The sequence below is a fragment of the Delphinus delphis genome, chromosome 17, assembly GCF_949987515.2.
Source record: "Delphinus delphis chromosome 17, mDelDel1.2, whole genome shotgun sequence".
NCBI classification, from domain to species: domain Eukaryota; kingdom Metazoa; phylum Chordata; class Mammalia; order Artiodactyla; family Delphinidae; genus Delphinus; species Delphinus delphis.
Window position 1 is genome coordinate 852,201 of NC_082699.1, and position 25,078 is coordinate 877,278.

Genomic DNA, 25,078 nt, shown 5'->3' on the forward strand with positions numbered 1-25,078 from the left:
GTGTACAGAGGCAGCAGCAAAAAGGCTTCCATCTACCGCACCTGCTGTACACAGCGGACCTACACACCCATGTGTCTCTAGGGCACTCACTCTCCGCCTCTCAGGGCTCTTATCCAGCCACGTTATTTGGGAGGACGGGTTGAGGTGGGTGGTGAAAACACAGGGGCTACAAAGGGGAAGGGGAGGTAGACTTAATTTCACCTTCCCAAGAAAGGTATACTATGACTAGACACATGTTCTCAGAGACATATTAAGACAAGGACCAACAAGACCCAAAGAAATTCTAAAAGAGAGACACATCTAAACAGATACCTAGATGAGAGTGAGCCCAATGACCACTTACACAGAACACACAGACCCATCCCAGTGTAAGGTTTTAGGAAAACATTCAAAGACACAATGAGATGAACTTTCGCAATTCTTAGCAGCGGTTAGGTTTTCACAGTAAGGGTAAGAGTAATGGAGGGGCAGTCAATTCCTTACACTCCGCGCTACCTTCCCTTCATACCCCTCACAACCGAACTTCTCCCTTTGCTACCCAGAAGGGTGTGAGGGCAAAATACCAAGGTTGTTACTGGGTGATGGCTGGGAAACATGCATCTTCTCCACACATCAATGTGATTCTACAACATCTCTCACCCAAAACACAACCCAAAACTCCAATTTTCAGCTCAAGATATATATTTAATAGAAAACACAAGCGCTTAGAAATATGTTTTAATTACCTTAATAAGAAGTTCTAGGGCTGGAATTTTACACTTAGCAGCTTTATCTTTTGTATAAACACTGGTACAAGTATTCTAGGTTTTAAAAGGAGACATAACAAAATCATCAATAAGACCTTAGTTCTTATAACTAAGACTTAACAGCTAAAACTACGCCTGGGAGGAGCAATACCCGTATATATTACAATTTAATACTTTCCACAAGGGCCTTAGCTCATTAAATTTTTTAAAAAATAGCCACTTAATTTCTAACACAATCAAGCAAAAATAAACTCCCCAACAAGAAAGGCAGAAATAAAATTAAGTTGAACTTAACATCATAAGTTAAAAAGGACATTGGTATATGACGAGGTATGTTTTTTCCCCCTTACCTTAACATCGAGAGAATAATGTGTGACCTTCTGGCCAATTTTCTCTAAGAAAACACATAAAAACTTTAGGGCTTCTTCTCTACAATCACGAAACTATAATAAAAAAATAAACATTACAGAAACACGGCTAAGAAAAAAAGTCACCTCAACGTGAAGGAATATACTAGAAGAGTAAAGTGAAAATCTTCAACTTACTTCATCAACGCCAAGTGATTTCCGAACAAATACAAGCAAACCAAAATCTTTGGAAAAAACTAAGGACGTGTGTAATGCTGGAAAAAACAAACAAACAAAACAAATAAGAGAGCTGCCAAGGTACTCCATAAACCCACCCTAAAGGTGTTGCTTGTTTCTCAATTCAGCCTCTTAAGTGATAAAACACTAGCCTAAGGCTGTCGTATTTTAACAAGGAAAATGGGAAATTCTAGATGTTCCACAGCAATGAGGTAGGCAGAATAATGGCCCCAAAGATGGCAGAACCCTAATTCCTAGTGTCACACCTGTGAATATGCTACCTTTACATGGCGAATGAAAATCAGGTTGCTAATCAGCTGACCCTAAACTGGTGAGAACCCTGGGGCATCAGGTGGGCCCAATGCAATCACAAGGGCCCTCACAAGTGGGAGAGGGAGTAAGGAGAGGGAGTACAGGAAAGCAGGACAGATTCCAAGCATGTCACTTGACCCTCTGCTGCTGGCTTTGAAGATGGAGGAAGGGGGAGGGGGGCAGCGTAATCCAAGAAATGCAGGGGTCTTCTAGAAGCAAGGAACGCCAGCAAGGAAAAAGGGACCTCAGTGCTGCAACTGCAAGGAACTGAAGTCTGCTAACAACCTGAATGAAAAAGGGAAAGAATTCTCCCTCAGAGCCTTCAGAAAAAGGAAAGTGGCCCTACCTGCTGCCTTGGTTTCAGCTTGATGAGACCCGTGCTGGGCTTCCAACCACACAACTATAAGACTGACAAACCTGCGCTGTTGTAAACACCAAGCCAGTGGCACGTTTTAGCACCAACAGAAAACTAGTACACTCCCCTATAATCTCTCAAGTGAAAGGACACAGCCTGAATATGCAGAGTGAACCTGGGACTGCTTTACGAAACGTTACTAAAGGAACAAAAGTGAACTCCTAGAACTCAGACTAGAAAGCATTTACACGATGATGCTGCTGTTCGGTCATTAATTTCCCCATTAATACACCCCTGACAACATATAAGCACTGCACAGCATCTTCTTCAAGACTTTGCTTACTGTATTTCTCCACCTTATTCAACAATGACTTTCTTAGGAAGAAAATCTCATCTACCTTCTAATTAAGCGGACACAACATGAAGAGTCTGCTTACTTGCGGCTTTAAAAGGGAATAACACTGGGACTTCCCTGGTGGCGCAGTGGTCAAGCATCCGCCTGCCGACGCGGGTTCGAGCCCTGGGCCGGCCCGTGCGCCACAACTACTGAGCCTGCGCTCTAGAGCCCGCGCTCCACAACAAGAGAAGCCACCGCAGTGAGAAGCCCGTGCACAGCAACGAAGAGCAGCCCCCGCTCGCTGCAACTACAGAAAGCCCGCGCGCAGCAACGAAGACCCAACGCAGCCAAAAATAAAGAAATAAAAAATTAAGATTCACTTTCCCTTTTTTTAAAAAAAGGTAATATCACAGATGTTTTCACGCGATGACACATTTAAAAATGCTGAAATGAGGCACTTTTGCTGCAAAAGTAAAAGTTCTCATCTAGGTATTGCTAAAGAATTAAAAGAACAGCATGGCTTGCTTCTCAGCAAACACAGGGGTTTGGAAAAGGTGCTGGTGGGTTTAGGCGACACTGAGGTGGAAGAAAATACTCTCCTCTCGTTGTCCCTCCCCACCGCGGATAGCAATGATACCAAATTCGGATCATTTTCACCACCTTTGGTTTTAAAATACCTTTCCTCCGCCGTTAAGAAAAGAAGAAGCTGACAAACCACTTTTACACACGTCACGAATTCTGACCAGCCCGTTCAAGCACCGCCCGAGGCGCCCACGCCGGACCCGCAAGGGCTGCCGGGCTACGGGCTGTCGGAAGCCCGGAGCCGTACCCACCCAGCAGCGCAGGGCCGGAGCTCAGCACGCACTCCTGCCCCAGGCCCCGCAGCAGCTGACAACTGGCCATCGCCGCTCCGCAGCGGTCGGCCGCGGACAAGGACTCCTGTAACTGAAGCAGAGTACCCCTCACGCCAGACCCGGCGTCCGCCATGACGCCCAGCAACACCCACGCGTGCGCACACGACACCCGGGCCTTAAGTGCCTAGTGGAACGGGGCGGGGGCGGAACTTCCGGTGCGTGAGCACAGCTGTCCGGCCCGGAAGTGTCCCTGAGGCAGGGGGCGGGGTCCTGCGAGGGGCGGGGCCTTAGCGGGCTGAAGGGAGCGGGGTCCTCGGCGAGTGAGCACATCCGGCCCGGGCGCAGACGTGCCCCGGGGGCGAGCGCGGGCGCGAGCGCTGGAACCTTGTCGAAGACCATCGCGGAGGGAGCCCTCCCTGCAGGATCAACGGCTTAGACGTGCATTAAGATAGAGGCAGGCTTATGAATGTGTGGCCCACAGTACACTTAGCACAATACGTCAAAACTCGGGGAGAATCAGGAATCCAACCGCTCGACCTCCGGAAATAGATGCGGAGGACAGGTGGCGAATTGGAGTTGACTGAGTGCCCGAGGCAGAAAGAAACAGGCTACGGCTCGGGTCGGGAGCCACAGCTAGCACTTGATAAGGAGGGCCGGGGGCGGGGGGGGGGGCGGGTGTCGTTTGGATTCCCAAGGAACACAGGAGCGGCTCCTCCTTAGGCACGCCCTGTAGAGGCCGGCCCCCGAACGCTGTCCGGCGGCCTCCGCAGATTTCCCGCGAAATCGCATTCCGGCTTTGGACAAGACCACCGGAGCGGGGGAGCCCCGAGCGAGTTGTGCGTCGGTGTCCCGCGAGGCGCGGGGCGGCCGTCAGGTCCCCCCTGCCGCTGCACAGTGGTGCCTCCCGGAAGCGGGGCTGCGCGAGGGCGCTGCTGCGATTGGTGGGCCGCCGCTGGGGGCGGAAACAACGGTGCCGCCGGCGGGAAACCTGGCCCCTGCTGAAGCGGAGCGGGAGCGCGACCCTTAGGTGGGGCTGGGTCCGGCCGGCTCGGAAGGCGGGGGTCTGCCGGGGTCGGCGGTGCTGGGGGGAGGGCCGAGGGGTGGGGGGCCGGAGCGAGGGGAGACGGGCGGGGGTCTTCAGGGAGCGCCCCCGCGAGCCCGCGTCTCTGTCGCGCAGCCCGCCATGTCGTCCCCGGCGTCCACTCCGAGCCGCCGCGGCTCCCGGCGGGCCGCCCCCGCTCAGCCACGTGAGTGTCCGCGTACGGCCGTTCCCCGCGGGGTCCTCGGGGAGGCAGGGCGGGCGGTGCCGTGTTAGCCCCGTTCGGCCCCAGTGCCGCCCGCACCGACGCCGCCGTGCCCGTTCCCCCACAGGTCAGGACCCGCTGTCGTCGGGAGAGCCTCGGCCGCTGCCCGCGTCGCCCGGCGCAGAGCCCCGCAGCCCACCCCGCGCGCCGCCCGCAGGTGCGCTGCCCGCTCGGGCATGGGGGGCCCGCAGGGCCGGGGGGGCGGGGGGGGGCCGGGCGGGGGGAGCGGACGTCCCGCAGGGGTCCTCGCCGTGCTCACCCCCGTGGACGCGGTCCCCAGCCGCCCCCTTGGACCTGGACGTGAGCTCGCCGCTGACCTACGGCACCCCCAGCTCACGGGTGGAGGGCACTCCGAGAAGCGGCGTGCGCGGCACGCCTGTGCGGCAGAGGCCCGACCTGGGCTCGGCGCGGAAAGGGCTGCAGGTGGACCTGCACTCGGACGGGGTGAGTGCGGGGCCGCTCGGGGCGCGGTGGGCCGCGCGAGGTGGGTCGTCCCCCGCAAACCTGCTCCCGTCGCCTTTCCTGTGCAGCCGGCCGCAGAGGATATAGTGGCGAGCGAGCAGTCTTTGGGCCAAAAACTCGTGATTTGGGGAACAGATGTAAATGTGGCAACGTGCAAAGAAAACTTTCAGGTGAGGTTCCATTCCTCGGGGCTCCGGAGATGAGGGGGAAAGTACTTGTCACCTCCATCCAAGTGACCCCGCTATTTAGGAGCAGATCTTCACGTGGCTCAGAATTGGTGGTGTCTTTTTCAGTTTTTAGGAAAAAGAAAAACACCTACGTTTGTCTCCAAATTCTGACATCGTTCCTAGTTCCTAGTTTCGTTTTTTTGAAGTATAGTTGATTTATAGTAATGCGGTAGTTTCGTGTGTACAGCAAAGTGACGTACAGCAAAGTGATTTGGTTATACTTCTCTTTCTGATTATGTCCCATTATAGGTTATTATAAGATTTTGAATGTAATTCTTCGGGCTGTACAGTAAATTCCTGTTGCTTTTCTACTTTACAGCTGGTAGTTTGTGTCTGTTAATCCCATACTTCTAATTGATCCCTCCTTCCCTCCCTCCCTCCCCCCTCCCCCTGCTCTTTGGTAACCATAAGTTTGTTTCCTGTGTCTGTGAGTCTGTATTGTATATGGATTCATTTGTGTTACTTTTTAGATTCCACGTGAAAATGATATATAGTATTTGCCTTCATCTGACCTATGTCACTAAGTATAATATCGTCTAGGTGCACCCATGTTACTGCAGATGGCAAATTTCTTTCTCTTTTATGGCTGAGTAATATTCCATTATGTGTATACATATACAAATCTGTATATATCACACGTTCTTAAGCTAATTGTCTATAAATGGGCACTTGGGCTGTTTCCAGGTCTTAGCTAACTTGAAAAGATGAGTGGCTCCCAGCATTCATAACTTTTATTTTGAGTAGTTGCTGGTTCCTAACTGCATTAAGCTTACTGTTTCTCTCCCCACGCTAAGAGATTTCTTCAGCGTTTCATCGATCCTCTGGCTAGAGAAGAAGAAAGCATTGGCATAGACGTGACTGAGCCTCTGTACATGCAGCGACTTGGGGAGGTAATGAAATACACTAACCTGAATATTCAAACTAGGGGTTGAAATGGTTGGCAGGATATAATTTGTTTGTTCTGCCCTGTAGATTAACGTTATTGGAGAGCCGTTTTTAAACGTAAACTGTGAACATATAAGATCATTCGACACAAATCTATACAGACAGCTCATCTGCTACCCACAGGTAACAATTTGCCGTTGAACTTGGGGGTCTGCAGTAAACATCTAGAAGATCTGCAGGGTTTCTGGACAGTAGGGTTTCCTTAGTAACAGAGAATATGCCTCCAAAGCACCTTTTGGGGGGCGGGGGTTGCCGCATGGCATGTGGGATCTTAGTTCCCCAACCAAGGATCGAACCCATGCCCTCTGCAGTGGAAGCGAGGAGCCCTGACCACTGGACCGCCAGGGAAGTCCCCCCAAACCTCTTAAAACCATGTTCTGTCTTCTTTAAGATGAACACTTTTCCACACGTTAACATTAGAAATCGGGGTGTGTGTTACTGTTGACGGCATGTCATCGTTTGGTTGGCAGCGTTTTTTAGTACATAAAACAGTGGTGACTCACAATTGACAGCTTGTTGGGTTTGATGACTTAAAACATATTAAACAAAAACACACACACCTGCCTTCTCTAACAGGTTGTGTTAACCATACTGCAGTCTTCTCTGGGCTTAAGCTCAGGCTTTATCAACAAAGCATCAGCTACGTTGATTCTAGCTTTAGGCTTTGGAGGCAGGCAGACTTGGTTTTAAATCTTGATTTTGCTGCTTAATAGCTGTGTAACCTTGGTCCAGTTCCTCAGCTTCCCAGAGGCTGTTTCCTTATCTGCAAAATGGGGAACAGGTGTTAACAAGTTGGAATAATTATGATTTAACCCATTTTGATATCATTCTGTTATGGAAGAAAAGTAAGACCTGAAAGTATGAGCTTCTGTTGCCAATTAAAAGCCTACAGTCATGCCAGCACATCCTGAAGGCACGATTATATGTCTTATCTCATTTTTTTTAATTAATGTATTTATTTTTGGCTGCATTGGGTCTTCATTGCTACGTGCAGGCTTTCTCTAGTTGAGGAGAGCGGGAGCTACTCTTGGTTGCAGTACGCAGGCTTCTCACTGCGGTGGCTCCTCTTGCTGTGGAGCACGGGCTCTAGGGGCGCGGGCTTCAGTAGTTGTGGCTCGTGGGCTCTAGAGCGCAGGCTCAGTAGTTGTGGTGCACGGGCTTAGTTGCTCCGCGGCACATGGGATCTTCCTGGACCAGGGCTCGAACCCGTGTCCCCTGCATTGGCAGGGGCATTCTTAAGCACTGCGCCACCAGGGAAGTCCATGTCTCATCTCATTTAACTCTAGTGAGAAGATGCAGAGGTGAGAGATTTCAGTGTGCCCAAGGGTTTACAAATAGCATGTGTGATTTTATAGGGTAATGCTTTTGGATTATGCCATATTCTTTTTGTCTTTATGCCTTGCTAACATGAATTGCTTTATTAGATTTAACCCTAAGATAAAAATACAAACACAGCTTGGCACCGTTATACTTGTTTTTAAAGGAAGTTATCCCAACTTTCGACATGGCTGTCAATGAGATCTTCTTTGACCGCTATCCTGACTCAATCTTAGAACATCAGATTCAAGTAAGACCGTTCAACGCATTGAAGACTAAGAATATGAGGAACCTGAATCCAGAAGGTAATATTTTTTTCCAATTTAATGAGATATAGTTGACATATAGAAGATAACGTTTGTAATAGCAAGAGAGCACATTCCGTGAAAGTCACTTCATCAAGGAACTTTAAAGAAGTTGGTGACAGCGACGGTGGCGGACTGTGGGTTGACAGGAGCCAGTTGCAGGCTCAGTTACCCCATATGCTTCTGAACCCACCATACCTTTTTAACTAAACTGAAATTATATAAAAGGTGCTGTAACTCTTGATACTTTTCTATCTTAAGATGAACTGATCCAGTTATGATAGTTTTACAGTTATTTTACTAAGAAGGCAGTCCCTCAGAATCAAAGTAGAAGACAAGTATAAAATGTGATCCGTGCCTTGAAGCATAAGGAGGAAATCTAGTCTGGAAAGGAAGAGAAGAGGCAGAAGAACAGAGCAGGAGTGTCTCAGCCCAGGGAGAGACGGAGCGTGCTGGGCCCCAGTGGGAGGACTTTGTGGTGAAAGATTTGGAAAGCAGACTTGAAACATCCTATTACGTTATTTATTGGGGGAAATGCTATGTCAGGGGCCCCGGTTACTACTGGGACAGGTAAGTCTCTGAACCCTCCACGTATAGTGGGCGTGACTATGGAGAAGATTATCACGAGTGCGTGGGCTGTGACAGCCACTTCACAGGGTCCGGTCGTCCCCAGGCAGCCTCGGGTCGGCCTAGCTCGGCAAGGGTCAGTAGACTTAAGGGGTTGAGAGGGAGCACACTGGTCACAGGAGGGACATCCCAGGCCAGAGCTGAGGGTACGCAGCGAGATGTTAGTGCTCTGGCCGTAGCGTCTCCCTGTGACCCCCGCCATCCCAGCACCTCCATTCCTCCAGTGAGGTTCTCCCAGGCTGGACAGCAGAGCCAGACCCGCCCCAGCTGGCCTCCAGCTTGGGGAGGCCCACGCCCAGCCGGGACGAGCTGCCCTCTCCCCGCCTTGCAGACATCGACCAGCTCATCGCCATCAGCGGCATGGTGATCAGGACGTCCCAGCTGATTCCAGAGATGCAGGAGGCCTTCTTCCAGTGCCAGGTGTGCGCCCAAACGGCCCGGGTGGAGATAGACCGCGGTCGCATCGCCGAGCCCTGCGTGTGTGAGCGCTGCCACACCAGCCACAGCATGGCGCTCATCCACAACCGCTCCGTCTTCTCCGACAAGCAAATGGTGCGTGGCCCCTGCCCCCCTCCACGTGCCCCATCCTCATTCTGCCCCAGCCAGGTCCTCAAAAGCCAGGTGTAACTTGTCCACTCATGCAGCCCTGAAACCATGCTTCCTGGTGGGTTGAGCAGCTTCATTCCTCCTCGGAGAGCAGGTGTGTTAGAGGGCGAAGCTGGGCACTCGGTGTGCCTGAGGCCCCAGCCTTGGGCCAGCAGCACTGCTGTACCGCCCATGGGCACCCGTGCGCTGTGTTCCACGCTTGTCATAGGGGAGGAGTGCATTCTCCAACTGAATATCTTAAGTTCAGTGTCATTCGTGATTTATTAAGTCAAATTTAACACGAGATGCTTCTACGGGAAATACTTAAGATTGTAGAATGTAAGGGTGTATACATTAAGAACAGTAAACGCCGTTTGATTAAATTCTGACACTTGGCAGTTCTACCACGGGTAAAGAATGGACTGAGAAGTTTTGCCAAAGTTTTTCTCACAAACTATTGCCTAGGGAGTTCGACCTTGTAGCTCTTTATTCATGAAAAATTTTAAGATGCAGATTAAAATGCCAGAGAAAGGCAGAAAACCATTTATTTACTGCGATTGTAATGGTATAAAGTATGCATAAGGAGTGAAGAATTTTTTGATTTGTTTTAGTGTTTAAGCAATCTTAACTTTAAGTGGAGAGAATGAGTTCAAAGTATAGGACAAGAGATAGTTTCCCTTATTGGGAGTCATTAGGAGAACACTAACGCGTGTGAAAAGCGTCCACTTCCTTGCTGATGGAAGGGTCATCGAGGTGAGAAGCTTTCTCCGCACGTGGGCACCAGTTCCTGGGCCTGGGTGCTCCGAGGCTCTGCCGGCAGACTCGCTGCCGTCCTCCGGCTCCTCCAGGCCGCCTCGGGGCCCTTGCACTTGCTGTCCTGTCGCTGAGAGCACGTGGCCCCTCCCTGACAGCCTCCCCTCTGCCCGGTGGTCACCTGGTTTGAGAACGGCCTTCCCTGCCCTTGACGGTGGGAAGCGCAGCCTCCACCCCCGCCCCTTGCTCCCTCCTGTCTTCTGCCACCACGCCTGGCACTGCCAGGACTGTGTGTGTCCCTCCACTCTGGGGCAGAGTCCCCAGCACCCGGGACGGAGTGCTGTGGGTGAGTCGATGTCACCAGGAGGACAGGCAAGAGTTTGGGAGGCACGGTGACCTGAACGGGGGGGTGCTTCTCCACCCAGAAGCGCACTGGGGGCAGCGTCCAGAAGGAACTAGAAACGCAAGCCGACGCAGATGCAGACATGCCCGCCACAGCCTTAATACGGGGAAAAACAGCCCTGGCATCCCCGCCCCCACACGGGGCAGCCTCTAAACGAACAATCGCCTCAGAATGCACACCCTGGGTTACCAGAGGTGGAAACAGAGCGAGGTCCCAGGGGCAGCAGAGGCGCTGCTGTCGGAGTGGCTGGGTGGGCAGAGCTCTGGGCCTATCCTGAGGCATCTGCCCCCCACCCTCTCAGATCAAGCTCCAGGAGTCCCCTGAAGACATGCCCGCGGGGCAGACGCCGCACACGGTCGTCCTCGCCGCTCACAATGACCTCGTGGACAAGGTCCAGCCTGGGGACAGAGTGCACGTCACAGGTGAGGGGCTCCAGAGTCAGCCCTGTGACCTGGTCGGGGATGCCTGGCCTGGGGCTGCTGTTCCCAGCGCCTGCCTTTGACCTCCGACATGGCCCCTGCCCAGACGGTAGGCAGTCTCCCTGTTATTGTCTGAAATAACTTGTCAGCGACCTTCAGTATTTGAGCTCTTCAGGTTTCCTTTCTAGAATAGGTTTTTGGTACGGGATTTAGGTACTTTCTTTCAGGTAGTTATTGGTAATTCCTTACATTCGGTTTAAGAGAAATGAAACTTCTGTTTCAAACTGCAATGCATCGAACACAGAGGTGAGCAGGTGGCGTGTGGAGGCAGTGGTCCCGGGTCAACCTCACTGGCTCTGCTCGGAGCCCCCTGGAGCCCTGCCTCCCCCGTGCTCCAGGCCGAGGTCGGGCAGGTGAGAGTGTGTCCTTTGTGCCCTCAGGCATCTACCGAGCGGTCCCCATTCGCGTCAATCCCAGAGTGAGCAACGTGAAGTCTGTCTACAAAACCCACATCGACGTTATTCACTATCGGAAAACCGACTCGAAGCGTCTGCACGGCCTCGACGAAGAAGCAGAGCAGAAACTTTTTTCAGAGAAGCGTGTGGAATTGCTTAAGGAGCTTTCCAGAAAACCAGACATTTATGAGAGACTCGCTTCCGCCTTGGCTCCGAGCATTTATGAGCATGAAGATATAAAGAAGGTAACAGACTGATGGGCTTCTCACTTGCGGCTGGGCTTGAGAGCTCTCGGGTCAGACAGTGTGGACACCCCGGAAAGGATGAGCCTCGGCCCGTTGGGCCGAGCAGGGCCCGCCGCCTGCCTTGGCTGTTGGTGCTGAGAATGGTCGGCATCCTCGTGTCGTTTCCAGGCACAGAAGCCGCCATGGGGTGGGTGGGGTCCGGGCCCCTATGGCATCCGTGCCCCAGAGCTGACTCGCAGCTGCTCCCGTCCTCTGATCTCTTCATTGTCGCCCTTTGTCCATCTGAGCACTGAGATCTGTCTGTCCGCCCGTCCAGGGAATCCTGCTTCAGCTCTTTGGCGGGACAAGAAAGGATTTCAGTCACACAGGAAGGGGCAAGTTCCGCGCCGAGATCAACATCCTGCTTTGCGGGGACCCAGGGACCAGCAAGTCCCAGCTGCTGCAGTACGTGTACAACCTGGTCCCCCGGGGCCAGTACACGTCCGGGAAGGGCTCAAGCGCCGTGGGCCTCACCGCCTACGTCATGAAGGACCCTGAGACACGGCAGCTCGTGCTGCAGACCGGCGCCCTGGTGCTGAGTGACAACGGCATCTGCTGCATCGATGAGTTCGACAAGATGAACGAGAGCACACGCTCTGTCCTGCACGAGGTCATGGAGCAGCAGACGCTCTCCATCGCCAAGGTCAGTCGCCCGTTCTGTCCCGGCGTGGACACAGTTGGGGTGTCGGGGGGCTTGAACCTCAGCATCTGTGGAACCTGCAGCTTGGGAAACTGGCCAACACTTCTCCTGTTAGGTCCCAGCTCCGTCTCAGTATTTTCCACAGGATCCTCTTTCCTCCTTTGTGCTGTCCTAACTCTCTCATGTGTGGTACTCGTAGAACTTGAGTTTGTCTTAATGCAAGGGGTTTGGTTACTGAAAAAGACGCAGTCGCAGCAAACGTTCATCTACAGCTCGGTCCTTGGCTTAACTCAGTGCTCAGGGCTGTCCCCAGGGGGACGCCTGTGCAGAAGTCACCTGTGCCGGGTGACGTGGCTCGTGGTGACGGCAGATCCCTGGCAGAGGGCACACGGGCGGAGGTGGCTCACAGTTCCTGCTGGCCTCGGGGCGAGGTTTCTAACCACACTGTCCCTCCACCAGGCTGGGATTATTTGTCAGCTTAACGCCCGCACCTCCATCCTGGCAGCCGCAAACCCTATCGAGTCTCAGTGGAATCCGAAAAAAACCACCATTGAGAACATCCAGCTGCCCCACACACTGTTGTCAAGGTACGAAAACACGTTTTCATAGAATAGATGGTCTCACTTTGCTCATCTGTGGAACGTTCAGGGTGAGCTTGAGAAGGAAATACAAGGCAGAGCCCAGCTGATGTCGTAAACTCTTCAGGCCAGCACAAAGCCTGCACATCTGCTTGGTCACGGGTTTTCCAGGCAAGGACGGTGTGTTTTTCTGCTCACCTTGATGCGTACTTGTTTTTTGGAGCAATTAGGGCCTTTCAGCTTCATCCTTTCAGAAACCCACCTCTCGCTGCTCTCGGTCTTAAAGCTGCTGTAGAGAATCAACAAAGTGCAGAGAGCGGTTTTACACAGTAGATAAGGGTCTGAAAATTAAACTTGTGGAAGGGGAGTCACGTAGTCCATACTTTTTCCTCAAAGATAGATATGTTTAGACTTTGATTACTTGACTGTTCTAACAGATAGTTCCTTCTCCCCAAAAGAGTTGAATGTATTTTCATTCGTATCTTCCGGTCTTCAGAATTACAGCAGCGTTTCCCTTGGGAGCATCTTGCTTCTGGCTCAGCTTTCAGTGCCCGGTATTCCCGGGCAGAAGGGGCCTGCGGGGCCGGGGTAGGGGAACCGGAGGCCCGGGCTCCTCAGGCCGCCTGGGCAGGACACGCCTGCCTCCCTTGCAGACCCCGGGGTCCACGCACAGGTACGTGGGTGTCCCAGTTGGGAAAACTGTTCACGATGTTTTCTCAGGTTTGACTTGATCTTCCTCATGCTGGACCCTCAGGACGAAGCGTATGACCGGCGTCTGGCTCACCACCTGGTGTCCCTGTACTTCCGGAGCGAGGAGCAGGCACAGGAGGAGGTCATGGACATGGCGGTGCTCAGGGACTACATCGCCTACGCGCGCAGTGCCGTCCTGCCGCGGCTGAGCCAGGACGCCAGCCAGGCCCTCATCGAGGTACCTGCGGCCCAGAGCGCAGCGGGGGGCTGCTCAGCCTCTAAAACAGCCTCTGAAACTTCTATGACTGTCTTCCCTCCTGTGTTGCAAAGTCGACTTTTCCAGATGTAGAAAGGGGGAGGATTCATTTCCACACATTGTGCGCACTCTGTTTATATTTAAATACTTGTAAGCACAGTGTATTTAAGACCAGGGTGCCTGAGTTGAAATATAGGTGATGCTACTTAGTGACCTTGTAATTCTGGTCTCTGGGCTGCATTTGCTCGTTTCTAAAAAATTAAGTATTTTAAGTACACTTCTTAGTACCTTTTAAGTGGGCAGCAGTGCATGATGACATATACCCAGTAGACATTGTGACACTAAGAAGGTTCCTGGTGCTTTGATGGGCTTTACATCCTGACAAAGCCCTGAAGATGCTCAAGTGAAAGTTACAAGTGATAACGCGGTTTTCCGTCTCTGTCATCTTGAAGGAGTTACGCCATCCACGTATGGGTTTAGACAATTTACCTCCTGCGTGTTGCCCCGCTAATCCTTGGCCTGCTCCTCGCAGGGGTGTAAACAAACAGACCAGAGTCCTCAGCTGCCCTTCCCAACGCCGTGTCCTCTGGGTGCCAGGCTTCGCACACCCTTGCTGCCCAGTCCCGTCCTGAAGCTTCACCCGCGCCTCCCCCAGACGAGGCTCGAGGCCCAAGGCTGCACCCGCTCTCGCTCCCCTCAGGACCTACCTGCCCAGGGGGTTATTTAACGGGAGCCCGACTGGCCAGAGTCCAGGCGCGACCCTCAGGTCATCGTGTGAGGAGTTGGCGTGTCCCCTGTCTCGCCAGGCTTACGTGGACATGAGGAAGGTGGGCAGCAGCCGAGGGATGGTGTCTGCGTACCCCCGACAGCTGGAGTCGCTGACCCGCTTGGCCGAAGCCCACGCCAAGGTGCGGTTTTCCAGCAAGGTGGAGGCGATCGACGTCGAGGAGGCCAAGCGCCTGCACCGGGAGGCCCTGAAGCAGTCGGCGACCGACCCGCGGACGGGCATCGTGGACATCTCCATCCTCACCACAGGTGGGGCTGCGCGGGCCCTCTGAGCACGTGACAGGGGTGCCGAGGAGGTAGATGTTGGCGCACGTGACCTGGTCCTGTCCTGCCCGCCCTCCGGGCACCAGGCCCCTGGAGGAGCGGTTCTTCCCCAGCGAGCGCGGCTCGCTTCTGTGCTCATTGCCTGGACTGTCTCAGTGGAAAGGAGCAGCTATAAATAAGCTCTTCAGAAACTGGGAACAGAATTCAGAACTTGCTCCGACTGTCCCCTAACCTTATTTGCTGACATGACTAAACAGTTTTTTTTTTTTTTTTAAGAGTATAGTTGATTTATGACTAAAGAAATATTAATGGAAGTTTGAAACACTTTTGCTTCCTTAGAGCAAAAACGTCTTCACTAATTTCTTTTAAATCAGGAATGAGTGCCACCTCTCGTAAACGGAAAGAAGAGTTAGCTGAAGCTTTGAAAAAGCTTATTTTATCCAAGGGCAGAACGCCAGCCCTGAAATACCAGCAACTTTTTGAAGATATTCGGGGACAGTCTGATATAGTAAGTGTTTATGTGTATATTTTGTTTAATAGAGTTTTCTTTTCCCTTGATGCTGCTTTAAAGTTTTTTTCTAATTTTTTTCCTTCGTTTGTAGTTTAAGTAATAAACTGTTTAAGTAGTTACAGATAAAGAAGAGAAGTGAGATCACCACCCACCATCAGGGAATGATTGCGATGAGAATTTTGTCGGGCTTTCAGTTTTCTGTGTGGATGTGGATGCATGGTTTTGAGCCGTGTCAGTTAGTACTCTTAGCTTCATCTGTGACGCAGAATCCACTTCACGACTTACGCACTTTATTTACCTCATGCCTCCCCCGTGAGTTACTTAACCATTTGGTGGGCACTTAGAGCATTTGCAGTCTCTTGCTGTTACAAGGAAAGCTGAGTTCATGGCAAGAGCTCTGCTGGTCGGGTCCAGCCTTGCCTGCTGCCCTAACGCCCTCCCTTCCTGGCCCTTCGCAGGAAACGTTTGCCACTCCCAAGACGGAACGTTAAGACGTGTGTACAGCCACCAGGAAGGAAGGAGACTCCGGTGGTTCTTTAACTTGGAAACCATTGTGTCTCTAAGTGGGGAGGGCAGCTCCACGTGTCCAATTCTTTTTCTCTTCTCTTCCCCAAAGGCAATCACCAAGGATATGTTTGAAGAAGCGCTGCGTGCCTTGGCGGATGATGACTTCTTGACGGTAACTGGGAAGACGGTGCGCCTGCTCTGAAGCCCCACGAGCAGCGCCGGTCACTGCCCCGCCGCCGGCGGGAGAAAGAGCCTCAAAGTCATTACTTGGCTGCATAAAAATTTTCTAACCGGGGTTCCGTTTTCTAGGGAAGCGTGTATGTTCATCTTTTTAACATTTTAAGTGAAGAGCACTGTGCCAGCTTATGAGCATGATACAGTACGACTGTTTTCTTCAAGTGCCGTTTGTTTAGCACCAGGTTTGAGCTGTGTGTAGGCACAGACAGCAGGGTGCCATCTTCTCTGGAGACAGCGGTCTGGGTCATGGTTTTGTGCTGGACTTTGTCGTGGCCATTGGAGATGCTCGGGTGTTCACATCCCTCCTGTGGGGAGGTGCACGCCAGCGCTGTCCCCACTGAGTCCTCAAGGCTTGTTCTCTTGGCTACATGAGGCTGGAAATGATGGGGTTCCGTGTCACTGCTTTCTACTGCTTCACCCTAATATGTAAAACTTTTTCCTCAATAAATGATAGAATGTAATACTTGGTTATCAGGCATTATTTTTCATTAAGAAAAAAGCTTTAATAAACACTGTTTTCATGGAAATCATGACAGTAAGTATTTTGTATAAGTCATAAACTCACTAAGATATAATACATTTCATCTTATTCAGAAGTTATTTCAATTCTAGCAGTCATTCTCATAAAACCACCATAGGCTGAAATCTCAGGTGGAGGTAACTATGGTAACAAGTAATCCCTGGAACATTCAAGTCTCCATGAGTTTGGCCTTTTTTAGAATCAACATTCATTAGCAAAGCATTCATGGAAAGTGATAGATCTGAGTGTTTGAACAGCCTTAAAATGCTAATGTGGGCGTGGGATTCAGAGGTCATCTGAGCAGCTCCGGCGGTCCCCATTCTGTCCTGGGGGTCACGGTGCCTCAGCAGCAGTCAGGCTGGGGCATCACCAGAGGGTGCGAGAGACGAGTCTGAAATGAAAACCGCTGAATCTTCTGAGTAGAACTCTGTCCGGTGTGTGTGTGGACGCTGCTCACGCTTCCAGAATTGGGCCGAGAAGGGAGACCGTTGGGGAGAGGAGTCTGAGGCCACGCGCTGAGCGGTTCCCAGCCCGAGTTGCTCAAGGTGGCTGGTTCTCAGGCCACTGACGAGCTGTGGACAGCACACACTACACCGGGGCCCACAGTGTGCAGGGCGTTGTGAGGCCAAGTTCCCTGAACCAACTGGGAAATGTCCCAGGGCCACGGCGAGAGCTGATCTTCCCCCCAAACTGCATTCTGAGTAAGGTCACAACAAGAGTGCCTTCTTGCACAATTACAAGCTAAGTGAGAGAGCACTGCTGCAGACTTCCCAGGTGGTCCAGTGGCTAAGACTTCCAGGTTCCCAATGCAGGGGGCCCGGGTTCGACCCCTGGTTGGGGAATTGGATCCCACATGCATGCCGCAACTGAAGATTCCCACACACGGCAAATGAAGATCCCGCGTGTCGCAACTAAGACCTGGCACGGTCAAAATAAATACTAAAAAAACCCAAAACAAACAGCATTGCTGCCATCAGGTTCTGGAGCTGCTTCCTTTACACAGTTCTGTAGATCATAGACGAGTGATACGGGAAATAAAGACAGGCTTTCACCAAAGTGAACCCTCCGCCTGCAGTCATGGCTAGAACATAGGAAGTTAAGTGACGAGTATGCTCAGTACCCGAACCTTCTGGGGCGCTCCTATCTGGTGACTAAGATGCTTTCCCCCTGAGGTAACACAGTAGTGATATTTTTTTAAACCTTGTTATTCAATACCAACATGGAACTTACGGCTGCAAATAAAGTTTGATTTTACGGGAATCTGAGTTGAATTAACATAATGAGGCTTCCGTTATGGTGGATCTAAACTTATTCAATTGGGTGCATTTCCGGTCACTTGTGGAACTGCGACGTGGTCTGGGGGGGCTCCGAGAGCCAGGAGGGGCTCATCCTGTCAGGGCAGAGCCGACAGATGCCTGTTGGGTGTCTGTAGGCAGCGGAGCAGGAGAGGAAGAGGGTGAGTCACGGGAGAGCTCTGCCCTTGGAGGCCGAGCCTCCGCACTTACCCTCAGGAGTATCGGGGCAGGAAAGACGGCACCTTCCCCGGCACCTTCCCGTTTGTAGAAGGTGGTTTGTTGGCACAGATGTGGGCTGCCCAGGCCAGATCCTGGCTCCTCTTCCTCCCAGTCTTCAGTGCTTACGACTGGCACATGGTCAGTGCCCGACCACGTTCCTGTGAACAAAATAAGTAGAATGTAGGTTTTTCTTATGAGGACAATACAATTCAGCTCAATTCCTACAAATATATGTTTTAAATGTTACAGTATAATGTAATTGCATTTAAATTTTTCCCTCCAATTTTGACCCTGAAAGATACCCAGACCTGCTAGTTGGAGCAGCCTTACCTGATTCACACACATACACAAGCCACTGTGCTCCCAGTATCCATCATAAATATAACCAACTCCACCCGAGGAATCAAACACCAGCAAGAATGAAGAAACCCAGAAGGTAATGACTCACTCTTAGCACAAGGTTAGGAAATATTTAGTTTAAGAAAGTGCTGTTACTTATTAAATTTGAGGTCATTTCTTAAAATGCCTCTGCAATTTAATTTTTTAAACTTTTTGAAATAAGTTTCAGGCTTACAAAAAAGGTTAGTAAAATTCCCATTTACCTTTCACTCAAATTCCTTTGTTACATTTCCTTGAACCTGCTTTTATCATTATCTATAAAGTTTTTTTAATTATTCGAGACTAACTTATAGACAGGATGCCCCTTTACTTATAAATACTTCCTAAAAACCATGCATATCCTAAAACAAGTAACCTTACTTTATATAATAACCACAAAATAATTTCATAACAATCGAAAAATTAAGGGATTTCCCTGGCTGTCCAGTGGTTAAGAATCATGCTTCCACTGCAGAGGGCACAGTTTCGATCCCTGGTTGGGGAACTAAGATCCCGCATGCCGCGTGGTGGCACGGCCAAAAAACATGAAATAATTTTTTTTTTAATTAATACTGTTACCCAATCTACAGACATTCCTATTTCATCAATTGTCTCAATGATGCTCATAGCAAAACTAAAAAAATACATGTTTCTGCTTCAGGATCACAAGCCACATTTTAAAAAAATATTTATTTATTTGTTTGCACTGGGTCTTAGTTGTGGCAGGTGGGCTCCTCAGTTGAAGCTCGAGGGCTCCTTTGTTGCGGCATGCATGTGGGATCTAGTTCCCCGACCAGGGCTCGAACCCAGGCCCCCTGCACTGGGACCGTGGAGTCTTACCCACTGCACCACCAGGGAGGCCCCACAAGTTGCCCTCCTCAGCTGCCCGCTGCTGCCTGGGCCCCTTCAGGGCTTCCTACAACACCTGCCCCATGATCTGAGCTGCGACCCTTTCCTAAAGGGGCCCCTCCCTAACCACCTGCCCCAAAGAACAGAGCCAGCGGCCACCTGTGCCGCTCTTATTGTTACCCTGTTTGCTTTTCAGCACTTATCATGGTGGGAAATTGTCTCATATATGTATTTAAGAGTTTGCTGTTAGTCTGCTTCCATTGGCACAGAAGCTCCATGAAGGCAGGGACTTTTTCCAAGGCAACTACAAATTTTCCAGATAAAAAGAGAAATCTGTAAAACCTCCTGGGCCCCGTGGTCACAGCAGCACTATTCACGGCAGCCAAGACATGGAGACAACCCGTGTGTCCACTGATGGATGACTGGGTAAAAAAGACGCGAAATTTCATATATATATACATATTTATACATATGTATGTGACTATACACACAATGGAATATTATTCAGCCATAAAAAGGAAGGAAATCCTGCCATTTGTGACAACATGGATGGACCTAGACGGTATTATGCTAAGTGAGATAAGTCAGACAGAGAAAGACTAATGCTGTTATGATCTCACTTACATGTGGAATCTAAAAACAAAAAACCTCAGGGGTGTTTATCCTTTGGATTCTCCTCTCACTGCTCTCTATTGTTGCAAATGGCAAGTTATAAACTTTAAAATCTGTTTCCCTTTCTTCCCAGGCTTTATCAGCCTCTGCAGAGACGGAGCGATGGACTCCGTGTTGTATTTAACAAACACGCCTCGCTCAGCCACGTGCCGTGTCCTCCCTTCCCAGCAGCCCCGCGGGGAAGTGCTGCTCCCATTCCACAGGCACATCTCTGCGGCCCCCAAACTGGGAGGGCTGGAGGAAGACACCGGTCCAGCTCTTTCCCCCGCGAAAGAGAATCCGCTGATGCAGCCGCCTCCCCTTGGCGGTGTCCTCGCGCTGAGGGCTGAAATGCAGGGCCGACCTCTGCAAGGGTAGGAGGCTGTCTGCCGGGAAGGCGCAGCCTTCCGCAGCGTCTGTTCCAGAACCACCTGGGAGCAGTGGGACAGGTGGGCCCTGCTTTGCCCCAACAGAACAGCATAGCCTTTACATGGAAGCATCTGATTCGGCGACGTTTTCGGCTTGTGACGTTCAGCAGCCCCCGACTTCTCTCCTGCTGCTCAGATGCCTGGGCTTCTGGCACAGGCTCTTCGACCTTCAGTGGGATTTCACAGGCAAAGTGTGTGATCTGATGGCTTGAAGTACTGTGAACCCTAAACACACAATCTCACAAAAATGAAAACAGTCTTTCCTTAGTTGGAAAATTATATTGTAACACAATATTATATAACATACAGCATCTGTGCTAAGGCTTCCTATAAGCTATCTGCTGTGATTATTTCAAACAGGGTTTACAGTAAAAGATCCCTGAAAACTGTTTCTACCTGATCAGATACATTCTGAACTTTTGAGGAACCAGAGGGCCAAACTCAAGCTCGGCGATGTGTATTTTAAGTGCATGAAACCTCTTCCCCTGAACCGTGGAGCTTTGCAAAGGGCTAAAGCGCTAGAGAATAATGATTTAATTGGCAACATGCTCCTCCTCAGGACTTGGGCATTATTATAGCAAAACCACGTTGGACTCAGGAATAAACTTTAATGACTGTTTCTTACAAGACTCCTGGAAATTAAAGAAGGATACAGTAAAGGCAGGCAAAGAAGTAGAAATTATGGTCACAGCGGAGAGCTCCAGCACCAGGCACAGCCCGTCCTCGGTTACTCAGTAACCGTCGCCAAGCGTTGATAACATCGCTCCTTGTGACCCTACCCAATCCTCCCAGCTGCTCTGTCCCAGAACCTACACTTGCCGAATTATCCCAGCTGGCACTGTAACTCTGGAGTTTGCTGTCAAGATGCAAAATATCTGGAAGGACTTATACATCAAAACACTGTCAAATGTGAAATTTTGCTCAGAATGAACTTGTAAGTGAGAAGGGCCTTCAGAAGAAAAGATGCCAGGTTGTCGAATTATCAAGCGTGTGAAACACTCTGCTCACTTATTCTTAGTATCAGATTTCCAGATTGTAGATAATCCTACATAAACTCAACTTCTCATGGATAAAGAACAGACAGTTCCATGAAATAGGCTTTGACTGTGGGGTCCCGGTGCTTTCCAAACTGTTGATTTTACACATTAATGATTCTTTTAGAACAAGGCTAATGTCATGGTAAACTATTCTGTTGCTTAATTAGTAGCTGTTATTAAAGAAAATAGAACTTCATCCACCAAGGAAAGACTGATTCATGTTGTTGATAAGCCCGTGTGTTTAAAATAATAATAATTTGCTTTTACATCTTGTGCCCTCTGCATATTAACAACTAGATATGAAGGTTGCACAGATATATCAAATTTTTTATTGAGGTACAGTTGATTTACAATATCATTTTACCTTCAGGTGCACAACATAGTGATTCACAATTTTTAGAGGTTATGCTCCATTTATAGTTATTATAAAATACTGGCTATGTTCCTGTGCTGTACAGTATAATGTTAGCCTATTTATTTACACATAGTAGTTTATGCTTCTAACTCTTCCATGACCCCTACTATGCCCCCCTCACTGGTAACCACTGGTTTGTTCTCTACATCTGTGAGTCTGTTTCTTTTTTGTTATATTCACTAGTTTGTTTTACTTTTTAGAGTCATATAAATATCTCTGACTTATTTCACTCAGCATAAAACCCTCCAGGTCCATCCATGTTGCTGCAAATGGCAAGGTTTCATTCTTTTTCATAGCTGAGTAATACTCAATTGTCTGTTGAACGACACTTAGGTTGCTTCCATATCTTGGCTATTGTAAACAATGCTGTAGTGAATATTGGGGTGCATGTATCTTTTTCAATTAGTGTTTTTGTTTTCTTTTCAGGATATGTACCTGGAAGTGGAATTGCAGGCAGCTCTATGTTTAGTTTTTTGAGGCACCTCCAGGCTGTTTTCCACAGCAGCTGCACCAAGTTGCACTCCTACCAACAGTGCGCGGGGGCTTCTTTTCTCCACATCTTCACCAGCACTTGGCCGTTTGTTGTCTTTTTGATGACAGCCATTCTGACAGGTGTGAGGTGGTGTCTCGTTGTGGTTTTGATTGCATTTCCCTGATGATTAACCATGTCGAGCATCTTCTCATGTGCCTGTTGGCCATCTGTGTGTCTTCTTTGGAAAAATGTCTCAGATAAACTTAAGATGAAATATACATCAAAGAGGAGCAAAATAGAATTTTTTCCACTTTGTCCAACTCCAACGCCACTTAGGAGCAGAGCTCTTTGCCCCTGAATTTCAGATAATACTACAGACGCAGAAGCAGCAGCTGATCCGTGCGGGCAGCAAGGCACTCTCCTTCCCTGACTCTAAGGACAGAGCAGCATCTCTTCCTGCAGAAACAGCTTCCTGTTTGTGGGACCTACCACGTGCAGTCCTTCAATGACCCCCAAAGTTGCTTAGTAGGACCTTCATTCCTCAGGCTGGCAGGGGCCCGTGTCCAGCTCCCCAGCTGCTGTGGGCTGAATGTTGAGTCTCCCTAAAATTCCTACATTGAAGCTTAATGCCCAAAGTGATGGTATTAGCGGGTGGGCATATGGGAGGTGATTGCAGAGCCCCACAATGGGAGTACTGCCCTCATAACAGAGACCCGAGAGCGACCATCCCAAGAGGATACAGTTGGCTTTCTGCAACCCTGGGAGAGGGCTCTCACCAGCCCCTGAACCTGCTGGTGCCACGATCCTGGACTTGCCAGCCCCCAGAACCATGAAAGATAAGCTTCTGTCGCGTATAAGCCACCCATTCTCTGGTACTTTATTTTGTGATAGCAGTCCAAGTGGACGAAGGTGCCAACCTTCCTTCAGCTGCCCCCCATTCACCTCTGGGTGTGTCATGCTCCCCCTCACTTGGTGCTTCTGCACAAAATGCCTTCTCTGACCAACTCCCACCTGTTCTACAAAATCAGGAACCTTCTCCGGTCCTCCCACTGCCCTGCATCCTCCTCTCTGGGACGTTTGCTCTGCAGCACCGTGCTTTCTGTACCTGCTGCTGTGGGTCTCATCTTTCCTCCCCAGGACCCAGTGCAGGGCCTGAGTGCTTGATGGAAGTGGAATAAATACATAAATACGACTGCAATGCCATGAGCTCTTACTGAAATTCACTGTATGGAATATAAATAAAGCTCCTTGCTGTTGGTAAAATTTTTTAAAAGATATAATCAAGACACTGAGACAGATAAAATGACAGTGTCAAAGGTTTTAACTTACTAGTTAATCAGAGAATCAATAAGAAATTACGACTGGGTCAAGTAAAAAATGGAAGAAAATTGGTATTAATTTATAAACTGAAGCAAAATGGGACTATACACAGGGAATAATCTATGGGAATCACTGGACACAATTTGTATTTCTATGGACAAAAATCATGGCCATTATTACCAGTTTTTTACAAATTAATGAGTTGTAAAATAGCTCAAAGACAGAAAAAAGAGCAGAGAACCTGCAGAATCAGGTCACCCAGACAACGTTTCCTTCACATACACCCAGTGCACTTCTCAGTTCATTTCAAAGTCTTTTACAATTTTTCCTTTTACTTCTTTAAGTCTGAAACTGTCAGAAGCATTAAAAAATTTCAAGTGTTGGGACTTCCCTGGTGGTCCAGTGGCTAGGACTCAGCACTCCCAATGCAGGGGGCCTGGGTGTGATCCCAGGTCAGGGAACTAGATCTCACATGCATGCCACAACTATGAGCCTGTGTGCCACAACTACAGGCCTGCATGCCACAACTACAAGCCCACGTGCCACAACTATGAGCCTGCATGCCGCAAGTAAAAAAAAAAGAACGATCCCGCACACGGCAATAAAGATCCCACATGCCACAAATAAGACCCAGTGCAGTCAAATAAATAAATGAATTAATATTTTTTTAAAAAGTTGTTTAAAAAAAATTTCAAGTGTTGTATAAATGGCAAGAGCAGAGACAGTAATCGAAACATCTATTTCAACCATCAGAAGATACACTTAGTTCTGAAAATAGCATGTGAAAAAAGTACTCTACTTTAGATCAAGGTGGAAAAGAGAAAGCAAAGAGTGAAGTCACTGTAAGTTCAGAAGTATCTAAAATAATTAGACATATATACATACACATTACCCCTATGAAAGCCATTTATGAACTGGAAATAATCTAAAATATGTTTCATAAATCCTGCTGACATATCTTCAAGCATAAAATTATGGTTTGAATGGTAAAAAGAGGCTCTGTGCAAACCAACATGATGAGTGTCCTCAACTGTGCACGTTGAATTCTTAGACAAGACAACAGGCAGGAGACGTCATTTGTGCTCAAAATTAGAGCACAGTCCAGTGACCTCACATGAGCATTCACAGCCTCCTGACTTGCCAACAAACAGACTATTCAGTTAGTTCTCGGGTTGTAAGTATTCTGTACGTGTGGTGGCTGTGTTTGCTGTCAGCCTGGTCAAGCTGGGACTGTGTTTCGTGGAATTCCGTTCCCTGGATTGTCTGGGCTGGGCTGGCCCAGGAGGCGTCTGCCGGAGACCAAGGGGCAGTAAGGGAGCAGCCGTTCCGTCAGCAGGTGCACTCCCCCCTGGGCCCAGAGCTGCCTGCTCACCTGTTGGCGGAGGAAGGCCCCTCCCCCAGGAGCAGCTGTGAGCACAGCCCCGATGGCAAGGGCACCGCCTTCCCTGCAGGTCCTGGCAACGCCCGTCTGCCCAAGCTGCTCTGCTGTCTGCTGACCTGCAGGGACACCACTGTATTTCCATCTTAAGGCTGCGTCTTCCAATCCATGAGCATGGGCTGACTTTCCATTTATGCATGTCTTCTTTAGTTTCTTTCAGCAATGTTTTCAACACTGCTCAGCGTACAAGCTTTTCTCCTCCTTGGTTAAATTTATTCCTATTTCTTATGCCATTATAAATGAAATGGTTTTCATAATTTCCATCACAAATTGTTCACTGTTAGTGTATAGAAATGCAACTGACTTTTGTGTG

The 25,078-nt window shown here is 49.6% G+C and overlaps 2 protein-coding genes across 4 annotated transcripts in view; one reads left to right on the plus strand and one right to left on the minus strand.

Annotated features, from left to right (window-relative positions):
* PRKDC (protein kinase, DNA-activated, catalytic subunit) overlaps nucleotides 1–3,337 on the minus strand; it is a 150,914-nt gene extending 147,577 nt beyond the window's left edge. For all 3 annotated transcript variants that reach the window (XM_060035361.1, XM_060035360.1, XM_060035359.1), the window contains exons 1-4: nucleotides 3,168–3,337; nucleotides 1,292–1,368; nucleotides 1,097–1,189; nucleotides 726–800 (exon numbers count right to left, since the gene is read on the minus strand). In XM_060035361.1, the coding sequence (XP_059891344.1) occupies nucleotides 726–800; nucleotides 1,097–1,189; nucleotides 1,292–1,368; nucleotides 3,168–3,321 (399 nt within the window). In that variant the 5' untranslated portion in view covers nucleotides 3,322–3,337. The remainder of the gene's footprint in view (nucleotides 1–725; nucleotides 801–1,096; nucleotides 1,190–1,291; nucleotides 1,369–3,167) is intronic.
* A 668-nt stretch (nucleotides 3,338–4,005) lies between these two features.
* MCM4 (minichromosome maintenance complex component 4) lies at nucleotides 4,006–16,258 on the plus strand. Its single transcript, XM_060035363.1, has 17 exons — nucleotides 4,006–4,215; nucleotides 4,366–4,435; nucleotides 4,560–4,649; nucleotides 4,773–4,936; nucleotides 5,023–5,124; nucleotides 5,976–6,071; nucleotides 6,154–6,249; nucleotides 7,610–7,748; nucleotides 8,707–8,927; nucleotides 10,418–10,538; nucleotides 10,976–11,235; nucleotides 11,552–11,917; nucleotides 12,374–12,501; nucleotides 13,213–13,420; nucleotides 14,245–14,473; nucleotides 14,863–14,996; nucleotides 15,616–16,258. The coding sequence occupies exons 2-17, from the start codon at nucleotides 4,372–4,374 to the stop codon at nucleotides 15,706–15,708; spliced, it is 2,511 nt and encodes an 836-aa protein (XP_059891346.1). The 5' UTR covers nucleotides 4,006–4,215; nucleotides 4,366–4,371; the 3' UTR covers nucleotides 15,709–16,258.
* The last annotated feature ends 8,820 nt before the right edge of the window (nucleotides 16,259–25,078 follow it).

Bases quoted from the DNA above. Each gene is read 5' to 3' on its own strand.
- MCM4 (XM_060035363.1), top strand. From the start codon at position 4,372: ATGTCGTCCCCGGCGTCCACTCCGAGCCGCCGCGGCTCCCGGCGGGCC. The intron at 4,650-4,772 runs GTGCGCTGCCCG...CGCGGTCCCCAG, and splicing joins ACCCCGCGCGCCGCCCGCAG to CCGCCCCCTTGGACCTGGAC. The intron at 10,539-10,975 runs GTGAGGGGCTCC...TTGTGCCCTCAG, and splicing joins GGACAGAGTGCACGTCACAG to GCATCTACCGAGCGGTCCCC.